Source organism: Anopheles marshallii, chromosome 3 (assembly GCF_943734725.1).
Source record: "Anopheles marshallii chromosome 3, idAnoMarsDA_429_01, whole genome shotgun sequence".
Classification (NCBI taxonomy): domain Eukaryota; kingdom Metazoa; phylum Arthropoda; class Insecta; order Diptera; family Culicidae; genus Anopheles; species Anopheles marshallii.
The window spans coordinates 43649375-43667763 of NC_071327.1; the positions used below are offsets into that span (position 1 = coordinate 43649375).

Genomic DNA, 18389 nt, shown 5'->3' on the forward strand with positions numbered 1-18389 from the left:
CAATATTGTCGTCCATATTGTAGATGAAATTTTGGACAATATCACAAGTGTGCTTACCTATGTGAACATCACATACGTTTAATTGGGATGTGTTAGCAGGAGCGCTGCTTATGTCACCGTCGTGTTGTTTTTTGGCTCGTTAATCCTATGAAAAGCAGCAACTATGTAGGAGGGCCGTAAACCAATTATGTCTATGGCATAAACATATGGCAGGATCTTAATGGACTTATAGAAGTTGGACTCCAAAGTTTCTGCGTCTTGGATCCCCGGTCTCGGTCGCGAACTCGCGGATATCTCTCTCAGGCGCTTACTGCAAAAGTAGGCAGGCTATTCCATCATCTTAGCAGACAGCATTGCTGGCAAAGGGCCTTGAAAATATTCCTTCTACCCACATCTGACATTAGCTATTAGTCATTGACATTCGTGCTAGCCTGGTAAGTTTGGCCGAGATTCTGGCAATCATTTGCGACCTTGAAATCAATGATAAGATGGAAGTTGTAGAGCTACAGCATCGCCATCTTCTTCAGCATCTACCGTTACCTCGCTACTATTCCGTCGGTAGTTGTTATACTTGAGAGGACGGATAGTCTTTTGAGTTTTGTTCAGTACAGTAGCGTGATGTCATCTAGTAGCTGGACCTACAGTAGCTCGTAGTAGTGATCGATTAATTATTCACCTAATTACTTAACCCATCGTGTGAGAAGCTCCGACTGTTAAATGACCAGATCGAAATCCTTAGGTGTAAAGTTGTTTCGGTGAGCTGCTATTCCCTAATGGAATTTTCTTCTGGATTTGTAACCATAACTGAAAGTAAAACTAAATTTGTTGCTAAATGTTTTTAACATTAAAAAAAACATATTGTATCATATGTACATTTTATATAAAGCTTTTTTTATTGCAATCCCTTCCCGAACCAAAAACAAAAGAAAAATCTCATAGAAAACTAATGTAATAACAAAATAAAGCCGAATCTATAAACAACTACAGTTTTGTCGAAACATGGATTTAAAAAAAACATAGTAGATAACGGGTAGCGGAGCTAGGCTCCCAGTGATGTAGGTTTTATCGAATGCAGTTCTCACAGAGCACGATCCAAAGGTTATTTTATCGTACCGGCAACTTATTAGATAAAAAAAGCAACCAGAACAAAAGTAATCAACCAACATCAGGTTTGATTGTGATGACTGTGTGTAAGCTAACTTGTAAGCTAAAAGCTAGTATGTTATATCGGACACTGAACACATATCGTTAAATTACCGCTTCATTGGCGTTTCTTTTTCCTTCTTATCGGCTCTCATTTTTATGGCTAAAAAGGACATAAGTAGCGATTTTAAGGCATATCATATTGGTTAACATCTCATTCAAGGGTCAGTAGTAGGTCTTCTCCTTCCAGCTTCATGCCGCTGCTAATGTCCAGTGTTTTTACCACACCGGCACGGGGCGACTGGACGACCATTTCCATCTTCATTGCCGATAGTACAACCAGCGGTTGGCCCTTCTCTACGTGATCTCCAACTTTCACCTTAATTTCTGTCAAATGAAGTTAATAAAGGGGAGAAAGAGAGAGGTATGTTAGAAACTGTTTGTATCGCATTTTACCACGCTAATGCTAACCAATAACAGAGCCAGGCATCGGTGCTCCAACTTCATTCTTGTTGCCCTTTGTTGCCTTGGGATGAATATGCAATTCCTTGACAGCTTCCTTGTCGCGAATTAGTACGGAACGCAGCTGACCATTTAGCTCGAAGAATACTTCACGTTCACCGTTAGTGGTAAGATCTTCGGCCATGGCTAGCGTCTTAAAGCCGAGAGTTTTACCTTTCTCGATCGTGACCTCGAATTCTTCGCCCACCTTCGGACCGGTTAGGAAGACGCGAGTGTTTAGCTTATCTACCGGACCGAATGTGTCACGGAAGTTAAGGAAATCGTTCGTAACTTGTGGATAGAGTGCGGCCGACATGACATCACGATCTTTCACATCGGGATGAGATTCCTGAAGCGATTTTTTGAGTGCATCGAAGTCGAGAGGAGCGAGCTGTGCACCAGGGCGTCCCTCTATGCGTGGCATATCCTTAAGCACACGTGATCGCAGTGGTTCCGGGAAACCACCGTGCGGGGTGCCGATAGCTCCTTGCAGGAACTCGACAACGGACTTGGGAAAGGAAAGTTCCTCCGCTCGATCCAGCACTTGTTCGGCTGTCAGGTGGTTCTGTACCATGAACTGGGCCAAGTCACCAACGACCTTAGATGAAGGTGTAACCTTGATTATATCACCCAGCAATAGATTGGCCTCGCGGTATGCCTTTTTGACGTCTTCAAAGAAATCTCCTAATCCCAGTGAGTATGCTTGGAACTGCAGATTCGTGTACTGGCCGCCAGGGATTTCGTTCATGTAAACGTCGGCATTGCCCGATTTCATCGTAGTTGTGCACTCGAAGGGAGCGTATAGTGTACGCGTTTGCTCCCAGTAGGCAGAATATTCACTAATATCAGGCAATCCCAGTCCAGTGTCGAGATTGGTGCCCTGCAGTGACGCAACTACAGCTCCCATGCTGGGCTGCGATGTCATTCCTGACATGGAATCGACCGCGACGTCAACTACATCTGCTCCAGCTTCTGCACATGCTAACATCGAAGCTACACCTGCTCCTGAGGTGTCGTGTGTGTGAATATGAATCGGTACATCTGGATGTTTTTCTCGAATAGCCGATATTAGCAACCTGTAAGAATACAATGAAAATGGTTTGCAGCATAGAAAAGCGTCGGAAGGAAATGATCATTTGATTTTTTTTACCTTGCTGCCTGAGGTTTTAGCAATCCGGCCATGTCTTTGATACAGAGGACGTGTGTTCCTGCCTTTACTAACTCATCTGCCAGGTTGGTGTAGTATTTCAAGTCATACTTTGTTTTTTTCGAATCGCTAACATCTCCTGTGTACGAGATGGCGGCTTCCACCACGCCACCAGCATTTCCGGCTGCTTCCATACCGAGGATTAAATTTGGCAAATAGTTCAACGAGTCAAACACACGGAAAATGTCCATTCCGCATTGTACCTAGAGATGAAAGATAAACTCAAATGAATGTTGTTCAAACACTGAACAGAACGCAGACTTATTTCGGAAGGCTCTACAGCAATATGTTCTAGCCAATACAAAGAACACTCACCGATAGTTCACAGAATTTGTAAACCACATTGTCGGGGTAGTTGGTGTATCCGACGGCGTTCGCACCACGCAATAACATTTGGAACGGAATGTTGGGAATCTGCTTGCGCATTTCTTCCAACCGTTCCCATGGACACTCGTGCAGGAATCTGAGCGCTACGTCAAAGGTGGCACCGCCCCAGTTTTCTAGCGCGTACAAGTTGTTAAATTTGTTCGCCACAAACGGAGAAATCTTTAACAGATCATGTGTTCGTACACGGGTGGCCAAAAGCGATTGATGAGCATCACGGAACGTTGTGTCCATCAGGAGTAGGCTCTTTTGTTTCCGTACCGCCTTAGCGAACCCTTCCGGACCTTGCTCTTGTAGAATTTGTTTGAAACCACGCGGTGGCTCTGTAACTGTTTGTATATAATTAATATATATTCCTGGGTCCCGTGAAATTCGAGATGTTCGTATTCAAGGTGGGAATAGATATTGGAAATTAAGAAAGATGTCTTGATGTGTATACAGTGTGCATATGAGCATTGCAATAGGCAACTTTGATACAATAGGTAATTGTAGTGTAGTATGGCTTTCAGATTTATTTTATCATTATTAATCATTAATTTATCATTATCATTACTTAAGTGCAACCATTCTGCAAATTACAAGTACATCCCCAAAATAAAGCAGTTTTCAATCGTCCGTTAGCAATTAATTCAGAACAAATTAAAAATATAGTTTTTTTTTAAATTATCATACAATGAGCTCTTTAATTTGGAATTTTAGGTTATTATTTACAGCACACAAAAGGACTGTATATCAGATTATCACATGCAGTTGGATTAGTGTTGGACATAATGCGTTTTGTGTTTAGATGCTTTGTTTTTGAGTTATATAATTTTGGTTGTGTAAAATAGTAGAGCGTGTTTCGGTTCGTGTATGTATATGATGTTAACCTCACATTTACGTATGCTGTATTTTATAGAGTGATTGTGTGGTTATCAATTTAGTGTTGTCATGTTAACAGGCAATTAGCATCTTATAAAGCTATTTTTTACATTCAGCAACAGAGTTAGAGGGAGACAATGTACCTTTTCTTGTACCCTCTTCTTCCTCGGCCAGTGCCTCCGGTGAGAGATCTATAAGGATATAGCATATTCAGCCAATTGTGCGTAGTGTAAATTGAAATTTGCGCACGAGTGGCACGGGAAATTAGCAAACGGGGTTTGTGATTAGAAGATGGGATTTGAAAGCAGCACACCCGAACGTCATCATATGGTGGTTGATATTGTGGTTGTCGTCGTCGTTGTCGTCGAATATTGTAAAGGCCGATTATTTGAATTATAATCGAAGTCGTTAATCAACACATAAAGAAAACCAACAGCACACGTACGTTTTTAACAAGAAATATTACAAAAAAGAAGGAAAATATAAATAAAGAAAAACATTTTGTTTAAGCAAATTAGCAAATGATAATATACAAAATAAGTCACACATCACGCACACAAAAATTAACAAATATAAACCGTGATCAGAGTATTGGTGCTAAATGGTTGCAATCATGTTCCACTTACCCAATGGCAGCTGAGGCACGTGTGGCTGCACTTCAGCGGGCTTTAGTTTTGTGGCTAAAGGTGTTGTAGGACCATTTACCAGCACTTCCCCAAGGTAGTTAAGCAGCTTCTGGGCACGATTCTTCGACTTGGCAAATCGGAACAGTTGCGGATGTTCATCGATAAAGTACGTGTCAAGCACGCCGTTGAGGAATTTCTGATTTTCAAGCACATTAAGCAAGAATGGAATGTTTGTTTTAACACCACGGATACGGAACTCGCGCAAAGCACGATTCATCTTCGCTGCGGATGACTGTAAATCGGAGGCGTGCGAAATGACTTTAACCAGCAGTGAATCGTAGTACGGCGAAATGATGGCACCTGCATACGCCGACGCACTGTCCAAACGGATGCCCATACCTTCACCGGAACGAAACACTTCCAAACGACCGGTGTTGGGTTGAAAGTCATTCGCTGGATCTTCCGTCGTTACACGGCACTGAATGGCGTATCCTTGTGGTTTGATGTTTTCCTGTGTGTAACCCAGCTCTGGCAGAGTCATACCCTCAGCAACACGAATTTGTGACTGTACCAGATCAATGCCGGTAATTTCTTCAGTAACGGTGTGTTCCACCTGCAGTCGGGCGTTCACTTCAATGAAGTAAAAGTTGCCCGATTCATCACACAGAAATTCAACCGTACCGGCATTTTCATAACCCACGTGGCGCGCTAAACGTACCGCATATTCGGTCATTTTGTCTCGTACCTCAATCGAAAGCCGCGGTGCTGGGGCAATTTCAACAACCTTCTGGTGGCGTCGTTGCACGGAACAATCACGCTCATATAAATGGACAACATTACCTGCTTTGTCACCGAGTAACTGTACCTCGATGTGACGCGGTCGCTCAATGAACTTTTCGATGAACATTGCTCCGTTGCCGAACGCGGCCTTTGCCTCCGAGCTGGCTCGCATAAAATTGTCTTCAACTTCATCCATTTTACGTACGACGCGCATACCACGACCACCTCCACCGTATGCTGCTTTGAAAATGACGGGCAGACCATGTTTGCGGCAAAACTCCACTGCCTCCTCTTTGGTAGTCACCGGCCCGTCAGTACCCGGTACAATAGGAACTCCCGCTTCAATCGCAGCTTTACGCGCGGCCACCTTGTCTCCCATTTGTTGTACTACTTTGGGCGATGGGCCAATGAATCGTAATCCTGCATCAATTACGGCTTGTGCAAAGTCAGATCGTTCTGATAAGAATCCGTAACTGAAAGAAACAAACACAACAACAAACCATGAGCTGAAATGTTCCGTATTGGGTGTAAGAATCATTGAATATAAATACCCGGGATGTACGGCATCGACATCGTTTTCCTTGCAGACTCGAATAATTTCCGGAATGCTCAGGTATGCTTCAACTGGGGCCAGCCCTTTTCCCACCATGTACGATTCGTCCGCCTTCTGACGGTGCATGTGCATTTTGTCCTGTTCGGAGTACACGGCAACAGAACGGATTCCCAGCTCTGTACAAGCACGAAACACTCGAATAGCAATTTCACCACGATTCGCAACCAGTACGGATCGTATGGGTTTGTACTCGACCTGGCTTGCAAAGCCATTTCTGCTTATGGCCCACAACCGGGCACGGTTCGATCGGCGTAGTCCTGCTACAGCGAGTTGAGCACTGAACAGCTGCATCTTGACTGTATGTTTACGGCTAATCGATCTGATGACGATGGACGGTGGTTTTCAAATCACTATACCACTGAAAAAAGAAGATAAAAAGAAAATGGCATGATAAGTGTTTTATTAGCAATTGCATACGCCTTCTACGATGGTTTGTCATGCATGGAATGCACGATCATGTTCGGAAGATTAAACCGATTATTTTGAAATCATTAGTGATACGACGGTTGCATGCTTGAGCATTATGTCGTAGTCACCATATATTAAACATGTTCAAAAATTCTGGCACCTTTAGATTTATTTGTACCAATATTACGAAATGAAATGTACGGATTACAAAAAGCGACTAAGAGGTTCGAATTTTCAAGTGATTCTTCATCTGGTGGTCGGTTCACCAATCAGTAGTCAAAATATACCAGTTAACTCCATATAGCTCCATCAGTATATTCACAACAGTTCGTATCGTGGCTGTTTCGTACCGAATGCTATATCCCTGAATAAAAAAAAATCGTACATTTCGTATCCACCGGGTATGGCAGCAGAAACATGTACAATATTCTCTGACTACTGAAAGATCCAATGAGTAGAAACCTTGTTCCGGCCTTCGGAACGTAGATGGCCGCTTCCTTCCGTGCTGACCGGAAAGTTTATGGAACTGTCCAAAAGGTCAAGAAACATTCCACCAAAATGGATATCTACATGTTGAAGCTTCAGTTTAAGTTAAATTTGTCGAAGAACCAGAAAAGCTGCCCAAAAAACTTTTTGGATGAAGATTCTTATCAAAGAGATTTTCCTGTAAAGCTGTACGTAATACTGCCTCAAAAAGAGTTTTTTTTATTGAAGTGATAAAAGTTACAAAAGAATGAAACACTCTTTTATAACTTTTATCAACTTAATAAAAAAACTGTTTTATGAGGCTATAACCAAAGTGCTGGAACATGCCGCAACGAGGCGTGGCAAGGTGTAGTATTTTTTAAAGTTCTCGGCAAATTCAACAAATGCAACAAATTCAAGAGTTCCAGGCCTATCATTCTGTATCATCTTTCTGTGGCCCATAGCTAGATAGTAAAAGTCCTGGGTACGGGGTATTGGTCCGGATGGGATTTTGTCCCATCACAGCAGGAGCCGTGTGAAGATCGGCGCTGCTATCAAATACCATCGGGCCTCTCCTCAGAAAAACAATTTTGTGTGTTTAAATTTCTTTGCCCGTTTTTATGAATGATTCTAAAAGGCGTTTCTTTTATGCTTATGCGAAAAGGTCCATTTTCAAAAAAAAAAAAAACAATTCACTTTCATTCGTTCCGACGTTATTCATTCATAAAAATATACAAAACAAAGATAACCGTAAGTAGCGCAATTGTTTGGCGTAAATAAAATCCGCGAATGGACCGAACAGTTTGAATCGATATTTGATCGCAGACCGGGTTTATTGTTAAGCGGTGTATTATCTATTCCTATAGATTAGGCGCCGGTCTTGTGGTGGAGTTATAGCGATTAAGTCTTTCACACAACAGGATCGGTACCAAACTCAATCCGCATTTTTCTCCCGTGAGTAGAATTTACTTTTATAGTTACGGGTAAATAATGAAAAAACAAAGAAACTCAGAATTGGTATACCAAGTTTTCCGAGAAGAAAAGTATGTAAAACATGTAATTCCATGAAGAAGAAAAGTATGTAAAAACTTCTTTTTACATTGATTGAAACCAAGTGGAATGAAGAGAGATGAGTTATACATGTGCAAAATACGCTAGTAATAGCTAACTATTCGCTCCAAAGTTCCAAAGTGCAAATTTTATTTGTTTTGGTGTTTGTGTTGTTGATAACCTTGCGCGATTACCTAGACCATCAATACGGCCGCTGCTTTTAAAAACAATGTTGCTATATTGTATGATGCTAGCTGCGTATATGAAAATAGCAAGCCTAATTCTGATGAACATACACAACCTTAAAACATATTAAAGGTTGTTAAACTTTACGCAATACTCAATTAGTATTGTTTCTTAACGATCGATCAGTTGGTATGAAAAAGTACAGCTTTTGGGGTTGGTATGAAAAAGTACAACTATAGGTAAAAGTTGCATAAATTATTAACACCATGTTAAAAGTTAGAAGTGTAGTAACAATTTTACAGCATTGTGGTTCAAACGATGATCACTTTAGCTTTTTTCTCCACTAAACAGCTGATCACCACACACGGCAGTGGTACTTTGGTCATTAGAAACACAGTACTACATGACTGTAACTAGGCACTTTTTTCACTCAAGCAACAAACATCGCTGCCCTGTGCTGCCAACCACACACGATAAACTGGACATTTAAAAAAAAATGCTGCAAGATTATGTCCGTGGTTAACACCGCTATTATCATCACAAGCACGCTGTATCATTGATCTGGGTTCCGAGTCTACGATTGGTGATAACGATTGTGGACCGTGATACACTTTCATGAATAAATAGCATTAATGCCTTGAAAATATCAGTGGAAATTGATTAGTTATGATTAAACACGGCGGTCAATTCGCGGCTGCGACCAACAGGCTACAAGGAGGCAACTAGACAGCAACAGCGGCAACCGCGTATTGACTGAACTGTAGAAAAATAGGTTGAAATCCGAATAGAAAAAAAAACAGTTACGGATTTCAATCGTTATCAATAACTGACACCCAATGGAGGCTACTAGACACATCGGTATTCTCATCTATGAGTGGCTGGGAAAGTAAGGCGGTACATATTACGATTCTTTTCGACTCATGAGGCCATGTTGCTTGCACGTTACTGTGCTGCTACCCACCGAAGGCACATAACCTTCATTCGTCCGATGAAACTCGTGATAGCTTAAAATTTTATTGGTGTTTTATTACATTCCATTTTGTGTTGTAAAGACAGTCCACAGTAGTACCACGTCCATGCTTCCTTTGATTAGATTGAATTTGTTAGAATCGAAGTGTCACGTTTTTTATGTTTCTACAAATTATAGCTATGCCTGCAATTTTTGCTACTGCCAGCATAATCTGATCGACACACGCTGAATATAGGCATTTGATTAACCTTTTAAAAACTTTAGTTCCTTCCATAGAATGAGACTTCTGACAACAGCACCGTTTGGAACATTTTCATTAGTTTAATTTTCTTCAATATTTACTACGACCCGATCAACAGTAGGTAGGAATTTCTTGCACGTGACAATGTTGAGGCATTTCTTCGACTAAATTACTTTTCCAAATATTCCATATATTATATGTCACCACTTTCTACGTATTAACTTCTCAAGTTCACGATTAGCTCGACAATGTTATCTGCACAGCACACGCATCACAACTCACATCACCGGGAATAGTAAAACCTGTTGTTAGTCCCGTACTTCCACTGCGCGACGTGGACGTTGAACTCTACACATGAATGGCGCCGACGATGGTGGTTGTAGTGGCAGTGGTGTAAATCTTAAAAAACAACCCTTTTATTTGACAACCTTTTGATCGAAGGTCATCTCCTCCATTAGCAAAACCCTTTAGTGCAGAGAAATAAACAAAACTAAACGCATACACCAAAACCTGAATAATTACTGAGCCGCGATTTTCTAAAAACGAGTGCTTGTTTTGCAGTTTCGTACTATGTGTCGATTGAACGTACTCTACGCGTCTCTATACCGAGCGGTTTTATCAGGGTAAATGTTTACATGCATCAGATAGAAACGCATAACGCGCCACGGAGGGAGATGGACAAAATTATTGTAACCCCTCTCTGTGTGCGACATTGAAATGCAGAAGAATTGAGGTCAACTGGTTTCTTTTGCTGCCTGTTAGACGCCACCTGCATTCAACTTAATGAGCCAGCAGCAGCACCAGAGCGTTACGGCAGTTCCACACGTCTCTTGGGGGGGAGGATATTTTGTGATGAAGCACAGACAAATCTGGTCGCGGCGTGCGATGCGAAACCATCTGACTGTCGTGCGATTTCCACTGCACTCATCGGCGAACACTAACACAACCAGCAGTAGTTTTTCTCCCGACCGTATCTTACAAGACATAGCGCGATGCTAGTTCGATCGGGCAATCCCCGGTCCCAAATTAAGACGATTGCGTGTTACGCAATACGTTGAAGAACCGTTCCGACCGAATTGATAATCGATTCCGAGGGGGAAAACGTCCCAAAAGCAACAAGTCACCGCACACTGAGATGCGTAAGTCGATGAACCTGACAAAGTAGTTGGGACCGCGTTATACCGGCATGCCAAGCAGCTGTTGACATTGTTTTGTGCACTAAAAACATAACAGTTCACAGTGGGGTTTGCCCAACAGTTGCAGTTGAACGATTTTGCACGAAATATTCACAAAAAGAGGCTTTCAACACATTTTTCATTCCAATAATTTACCATAAGGAAAGGACGTGGCGCCGCTGAACAGTCCGACGAGGCACAGAACCGATGTTTATCTCTTTGCTTCCAGCAAATCCGTATACCGAATCCACCGTCACTGTCCTACGAACTGAATGTTAAACACGACGCAGCGGCTCCATATGTTCGCGAGGCAGCTGCCCAAGGAGCAACTTTTACCCCGTAACTACCAGTTTCACTGCCTTCCTCACCAGCTGACTCCACATACTGAGCAGATCTCTGTAACCCAGTGGAGAAAATTGTAACAACCCATACCACAAAATAGAGTCAATTAAGGTGCTTCTTTGGGACGGTTATATGAACTGCCCTGCTTTTCACTACTACAAGCGCATTGCTCTAGACGTGCTTTGGGATGGATTGAAAAGCGACCCGGAAGAAAATGTTGGTTTAATGCGTAACTGATCACACATTTTATTGAAAATTTTCGACATGATTGCTCTTATCTCGCGATCTTAATATTTTCATCTCATATACCCTTAAATTATGCTGGATACTGCAAAACTGAATTGATGACCGGTTCGGCGCAAACTGATGAATTATGAACTCATGATGAACAACAGCACAATGATGAACTGATGACTATGCTTCTCGTTTCACTGATAATGAATGATGACTATTGTCACCATTCTGTACCACGAGTCACTTGTCAATCCTCTCAGATTTTTTTATGCAAAGGATAACTTTGCATTTGGTGTATCAATCCAACGCTTACAAGATCCAATTATTTGCTGTTTAATCAAAAGATTAAGAAACCTTCAAACATACTAGCTAAAATTCTTGTTTATCGCCACAACAAGCTTTTGCCGTTTCTGGCTTTCTATGACTTAAATAAAAATAGGAGATAAATAACGGGTTATTTACCCTTAGCTGGATAGTAAGTCTTACGCACGGGGGATTGGTCCGATTTTTGGTCCGGTCCGTTCGTGTTAAGACCGGCGCCGCTACCAGCATGCCATCGGGCCGACCCGTGATCACTATGATGGATCGTTTATAATTATAAGGTTGCCTCCACACGGACCGCGGCCACCGCGGTACCGCGGCCGCCGCGTATAACTTTGGTTGTTAATTTTGAACTTCGGCACGACTCGGCTCAGCTCGGTTTGGGTCGGCTTTCAAATCTTCCGCGGCAGGTTGTCAAATCTCCGCGCCTAACTGTCAAACAGGCGCTCCGCGGAAGGCGTTGCCGCGGAAACGCAGCTTTGTTGAACATCGACAAATCTGCGGCACTGCAGGCACCGCGGTAGATTTGACAGTCGAGCGCGGCGAGCTGGTATACAAATTCTCTTTCGACAACGACAGTCATACGCGGCCGCCGCGGTATCGCGGCGACCGCGGTCCGTGTGGAGGCGACCTAATAGCACTCACTTAGTGTGATCCATCCGGGAATAATTTTGTAGCACATAACATCACTTCAGCAAGATAACACTGTGAATGTACATAAAATAGAAAAAAATGTTGCATAGCGTGTTTCTATTCATATTCGAAACCCGCTGTGGTGGAAGCAAAGCCGTTGTCACCGAAAGGATCACGAGAGAATAAGAGCCAGGCACCCGCATGGTCCCTTTCTCGTTCCTTCCTCCTTACTTTCACACTCCCTTGATGGGTCGAACAATCCTGCTATTCGGCTCGCTGTTTGGCCCAAACATGGTCAATCTTTCGCTACGTGCCAACTTCGGCAACTTTGCTCCCTGGGTGATTTCGTTGCGTGCGTGTAATATGTACAGTTGTGTGTGTGTGTCGGGTCTGAGTCACTAATAGCAGGGGTGCCCAACTCTAGCTCTAGCTAGGTGGTGAGTAATTTTTACACTAAGATGCACAACTTCATATTTTTATGCTTTCATTCATGTGGCTCACAAGACTAACTATGTGCGTATTTGAGTTTTTTTTTATTTATTCAAGACTTTTACTTTGGAAGACCACGGGTATGATTCTTACTTGAGCGATGATTTGGAAAAGTTTGTTTCGAAAATATTTTGAGGAAATCCAAACGCATGCAAGGCAAATGTCACATTCACAAGAAACACCTTTACGAAGGTGTATGGTGACCATTTCTAGCTCAACTAAAACCAACGACCAACACGTTGCAATTGGTATGATTTGGCGGTATGCCATTAATTCACGAACACGATATACGAGTATTACTGTACGAAGCATGTTTCTTAAATTGGTTATTCCAGCGACAAACACAAATTCACAGTAACTAACAGTTTTTTTTTGTTTATGGAGTTCGTTTTAGCATGAAATATTTTGTCTATCTAATATTGGTTTACTAGTCCTATGTTTACTGATGTGAATGAAGTCGGAAGCAGAGTCTATTAAAGCGTCTAATAGTCTAATAAAATACTGCGAAATACATGGAGGTTTTGCAGATATTTTGGCTGTGTATAAATGTTATCATAAAGCAGGCGCTTCCCTTATCAACACGCCACGACTAAGACAGTGAGCTCATTAGAAATGCCAAATTTAATTCTGTTTAAGGATTTTAATTTTATTTATTTTAGTTCTTATACTCACTTTTCAAGATTCTATAAATTTCAAATAAACAACGAGGGGGGGGGGGGAGGTTTGCTGCGGCCTTCATTTCATGATTTAAATCGTGAGTTATTTCGCGATTTAATTCTGTACGGCGACATTTCACTCACGCTTTAAATGGTAAATTTAAATAAGGTCTAAAAAGATTTCACGTGTTCATCCGGTACATCCGGTGCCATTCAAATTATATGATCACCCTTCCCCTGGCCTGGCCTGGCGAGTATAAATCGTCGAGTATCTACTTAGAACATAGCATATACTAATGGGAAAAATTATTGATCTGTTGCTGTGTTGAAAATTGATAGAAAAAGACAGTAGCAACCTGATCTTACTAATATATTTTTACTTAAGCTTGACTTTAAAGCTTCATGAAAAAAGACAAGTTTCGAACGATGATTGATAAGTATTATGGATAAATGCTGAAAAGAACCCAGAGATCACATAGCCTTAGATTCTGCTGCATTTTACGGTGATGTCTGCTATCGCGGCGTTCTGAGCTGTGGTGGCCAGAGCAAGCCTACTATCGTCAGACCTATCGGGAGAATAGTAAAGTCTTTGACATGTAAAACTTTTTTACTCCGCTCGTCTTCAGTTTGAACAAAACCTCAACTTCAGTCACCTTAGTACTTCCGTAGTGGCCATTACACATTAACTGAAAAGGCTTTCAAGCTTTGGGCTGTTCATAATAGGATAACTACGAAACGAAAAGTATGTAAAATCTCTGAAAATTTTCCATGTTTTATGTTAGTAGATCCTCATACAAGTGTTAAATTTCGCCAAAAAATGTTAAAATCACATTCGTTTTTATAACATATTACAAATTATCCATTCATATTTTAATTCCATCTGTTATTTCCTTGTATATAACTTTTTTTTGCTAACCTTTATAACCTTGACCTATTGTTTATAAGCTTGGCTCGCAATCGCCCCTGACCTGCCTTGTCTAATGGTCTAAAGCTGTGGTACCTCTAACTTAAGAACTCTAAGCTGAATAGTCAATTCTACATATGAGATGCATAGTCACGTCAAGATTATAACAGAGACCTGACGTTTTATTACAATTTGTTTCACTAAACTTTACATTAACATTATTCAACTTAAAAACTGTACATATGAACAAATGCTAAACAGTCAATTAGGAATAGTTTAGCGGATAATTGTTGAATTGCAGAACTGTACTAATGAAAATTAATTGTCCAACTGTAACTGATTAATAATACCCAAATAAAAGGAAACGTTAGATTGTGTTAGACGCTCAAGTAGTATGAGTAAGAACGAATAAAGAAAATATATTGGTATTAGCAGAGAAAATTTCCCAGCATCATAACCTGAAGGGGTTGTTTTTCGGACCATTCAAATCGGGGTATGCTCAATGTCAATGGAGTGTTATTACAGATTCAATGACCTAGGCAAAAACAAATTCACACGCCATACTGCTTGCAATGTGAATTGTAAATCAAATATGTTTCGTCTAATTTTTACAACCATTTGATGCCGCTTTTCAAAATATGGCAGAAATATAAAAAGAATGGAATCAAATTTGGTCTCTTTTTACAACTAATTTTAAGTCTTCCTATATTCTTCAAACAATGATTGTACGCTCCATAACCAATGTGGTCCTTGTTCTTCTGCTACGTATCAACGAGTTTGTGCAAATAAAGCTTTTGACATCCCATAGGTAAAGCCCCATGAAATCTCAACTGGCTGGTAATAGTTAGAAGATATTGATTCTAATGATTTTGCGCAGTGATAAACGGATTTAACGGGTTGAAGACTTTGCTGTATTCATTTTCATTTGCTATCAAGTTCTGGTACATTTTATGGCACCATGAAGATCGTGTGCTACGATCGTGGTAAGAAAAAAAGGCTATACCGTTGCAAACCCCAACGACGGTAGACAGGAAGAGGGCACAATAAAACGCGATAATAAGAGTAAATGAGTGGGCTCAGATGGGAAGAAGAAGAGGAAGAATAGCTGCTGCCCTGATCTACTGCTTCCAAGAGCAGTCAGCCACCCGTGGAAGATAGGGAAGGAGCAGATCGTCGAAAAACGGCGTGTAAAATGAATGAAACAAAAAAAAAACAAAACATACGCATAAAAGCTACGCAAAATGTTGGCTTAATGAAGAAAAGAATGAGATACAGTGAAGAAACAAAGAAAAAAAACGTGGCAACTAAAAGGCCTCCAAAACAGTTGAACGTAGCTCATTTCATTGGCAGCCCGTTTATCGCAACGATAGCACGTGCTTCGCTGGACGCTGGAGCTGCCCATTTGCTGTTTGGTGTGAGCCTTTTGGCCAGGTGCTTCGTTTCTGAAGATTGTCGTCGAGTACGGTATGCTAAACGGTTTTTGCTTGGATATTTACAAGAGTGATGATGCCAAACCCGGAAAACTCATATGTGCCCAGCTTGGAGTGATCCGAAACCGAGTGATCAACAGCGGTTGCGTTTAACGATCATCAAACGGACCAAGAGTGTTTGAACTGCTGTGTACACTAAATTAACAAAATGTACAAAATCCAGTTAGCCAAGTGAGTATATGAAGAAGGTGTATCTATATTGAAAACAATTGTAGGTAACGATGTTGAAGTTGACTGTTTTTTGTGTGTATAATCAAATCAGTTTTTCGCAATAAGAAAGTGGAAGTCTTGCGTTTTTTTGTTGTTGTGAAACTGTGAAGTTTATTAGTTGAAAAATATTTGTATCTTGGAACTCGAAGTACATTCCAATCGAGTTTCGTTGCACTCCGTTGATCACAATACGCGGCACAAGCGTAAAGATACTGAAAGATCATTGACTGGCCATGTACTTGGACACACAGGACTCAAGAATGTTCTGTGCTGTACACATATTAGTGATATTTTATAGCTTATGCTACAGAATTGTTTATGCTTTTCACCTCTTCCTGCTTTGCCAGTTACTCCAGTCCGGTGCAGACCAGCTGTGTGGACAGCATCACGACCATTTGCATATCCGTTGCGTTATTATCTTAAACTGTCGTACGGGCGATATGAGGTTGCCAATCAAGATTACACGCTTTGTGCGCGTATGAGGCGAGTAGTAAAGTACAGAAACAAGAATAAATAAAGAATAAATATTTACAAAATGTCAGAACTTCAGCGCTTTACTACACGGCGCCATGGTTTTTGATGCTGTGGGGATGAAAACGCAGTTACAGTATCCGAGTGATGTTATGCGCGTTTTGGCAAAGAAAATGCACTATTGAGGTGTGCGCGTCATCAATTCCGTATTTTCGGGCCAGAGATGTTAATAAGCGATGTAATCAAAATGATTTATTTGCTTATTTTGTGAGCATGGTATATATTTGATGTAAATATTGAACACTGTTACCATTTAACATCTGCTTTTCCCCATGTTTTGCATCTTCGTTATATCTTTAATGTAGTTTGCACTCACATTGGCACTTTAGTAATTCAAATATGAGAGATATCTTCGCACAAGCTGTGTACGAAAAGTGCAATCGATGTTTATTTGTTCAGATAGGCAAAACAAGTTTAAACCTATTAATATTAGATTATCATGTAAATGATAATATTGAAACAACATTGCAAGGTCTTAATACATTTTCTTTGAAGATAAAATAATAAAAAATGTTAACCATATTGTGTATTTGCAGCCTTCGGTTGTTATTGGTGCCCATTTTCCTTATGAGTCAAGTGCAACAGATTGCGGGACAATTTAAGATTGTTAATCTCAACACAGCCAACCTGACCTCCTCCTCATCGAACAGAACCACCGGTAGTGTAAACTTTGTTCAGATAAAACCAATCGTGATAGCAAACAGCTCCACATTCACCGAACTTCCCGCAAAATCAGCGAACGAAGCATCTAGAGCACTTCAACAGGACAAATTTCCAGCAATGATGGTAGAAAACAAATTCATAAAACTATCCATCGTCAACTCCACGACCTTCGACAACAAAACGCGTGAACGAAAGATTCAACAAGCGGTCGCGAATGCGCGCCAAAACGAACTACCAACCGAGATCTGGGTTAAAACTCATCGACCGTTGACAGACACAAAATTTGCTTCCGTCGTTGGTTACGCCAAGAAAAGTAAAATACGCTCTATGATGCAAACGGAACTAGATGATCCACCGAAAAAATCGACAGCAACATCTTCTAAGTCGGGACGGAATAAGTATCGAAATTTCAAATCACGCTGCCGTTGCGAACGCATATGGAACTGTGTCAGGATACAGATATCAGTGGCGCGCTGTGCGCCTGATTTTTTTATGTGCTGTTTTTGAAAGGGATCCCTTGCCACGCGGAACCAATAAATAGATCAATAAGAAAGCATGTTGCTCTGTAACTGCTGTATCACACACTGGAGGATTTTTTATTGTTAGCAGCAAAACATTTGCATACATTTCTATTGCATTATTTCATTTTATTAGTGCTTTTGAAGCAAGTGCAGTACTAGACATAAGGATACGATTTTGACTGTAGAACTAGACAGCACAGTAACTGCATATTACATTTTATGAATATTTGTCAAATACAATTCAAATGCTTAAAACGCAATGAGCTGACTTAACCGATTTGGCGAATATCTGCAAAGGTTCCTAATCATACTTCATTTTTCCTCTGTGACAATACAATAAGCCAAATGGTAGTAAATATTATTCTATAAAGATATTTTCGCAATAGTTAACTATAACTGTTTTTAATATCAAATTTTAAAGTAACAACTAATGTTAATGTATAAGGCCGACTCCACGCGTACCGCTGTCCGTGTGGAGGCGACTCAACATTTACTGAACCAATATCACCAATTGACATGTATTGCAGAATTTTAATGTTACTGTTAATGTTATTGGTCAAATAAGAAGAAAAGAGCAATGCAATTGTTGGAGTACTGCGGTGTTGAATACCATGTTCAAGAAATTGACCAATACAAGATCGGCTTATCCCATTTATGGAAGAGATCTAAGATCTAAGAGATCTGAAATCTAATAGAGTCATTTCCCGAGTTACTCGAATTCGAGAAAATTTCACCTATCGTGCACCGCCGTACAGATCACCGCCAAAATCATTGCGTCTGGTGCA

At 40.9% G+C, this 18389-nt stretch overlaps 2 protein-coding genes across 3 annotated transcripts; one reads left to right on the top strand and one right to left on the bottom strand.

The window, feature by feature from the left end:
• Window positions 1–1357: 1357 nt before the first annotated feature.
• LOC128715578 (pyruvate carboxylase, mitochondrial) lies at window positions 1358–6406 on the bottom strand. 2 transcript variants are annotated; one of them, XM_053810483.1, is made up of 7 exons: window positions 6054–6406; window positions 4723–5975; window positions 4240–4287; window positions 3167–3564; window positions 2795–3054; window positions 1615–2720; window positions 1358–1530 (listed from the first exon to the last, which is right to left on the bottom strand). In XM_053810483.1, the coding sequence occupies exons 1-7, from the start codon at window positions 6404–6406 to the stop codon at window positions 1358–1360; spliced, it is 3591 nt and encodes a 1196-aa protein (XP_053666458.1). The 2 variants fall into 2 exon arrangements, with proteins under 2 accessions (XP_053666458.1, XP_053666459.1); XM_053810484.1 differs by lacking the exon at window positions 4240–4287.
• Window positions 4874–17590, top strand: LOC128715579 (uncharacterized). Its single transcript, XM_053810485.1, has 3 exons — window positions 4874–4894; window positions 10840–10949; window positions 16957–17590. Exons 1-3 carry the CDS (start codon window positions 4874–4876, stop codon window positions 17588–17590), a joined length of 765 nt encoding a protein of 254 aa, XP_053666460.1.
• Window positions 17591–18389: the final 799 nt, after the last annotated feature.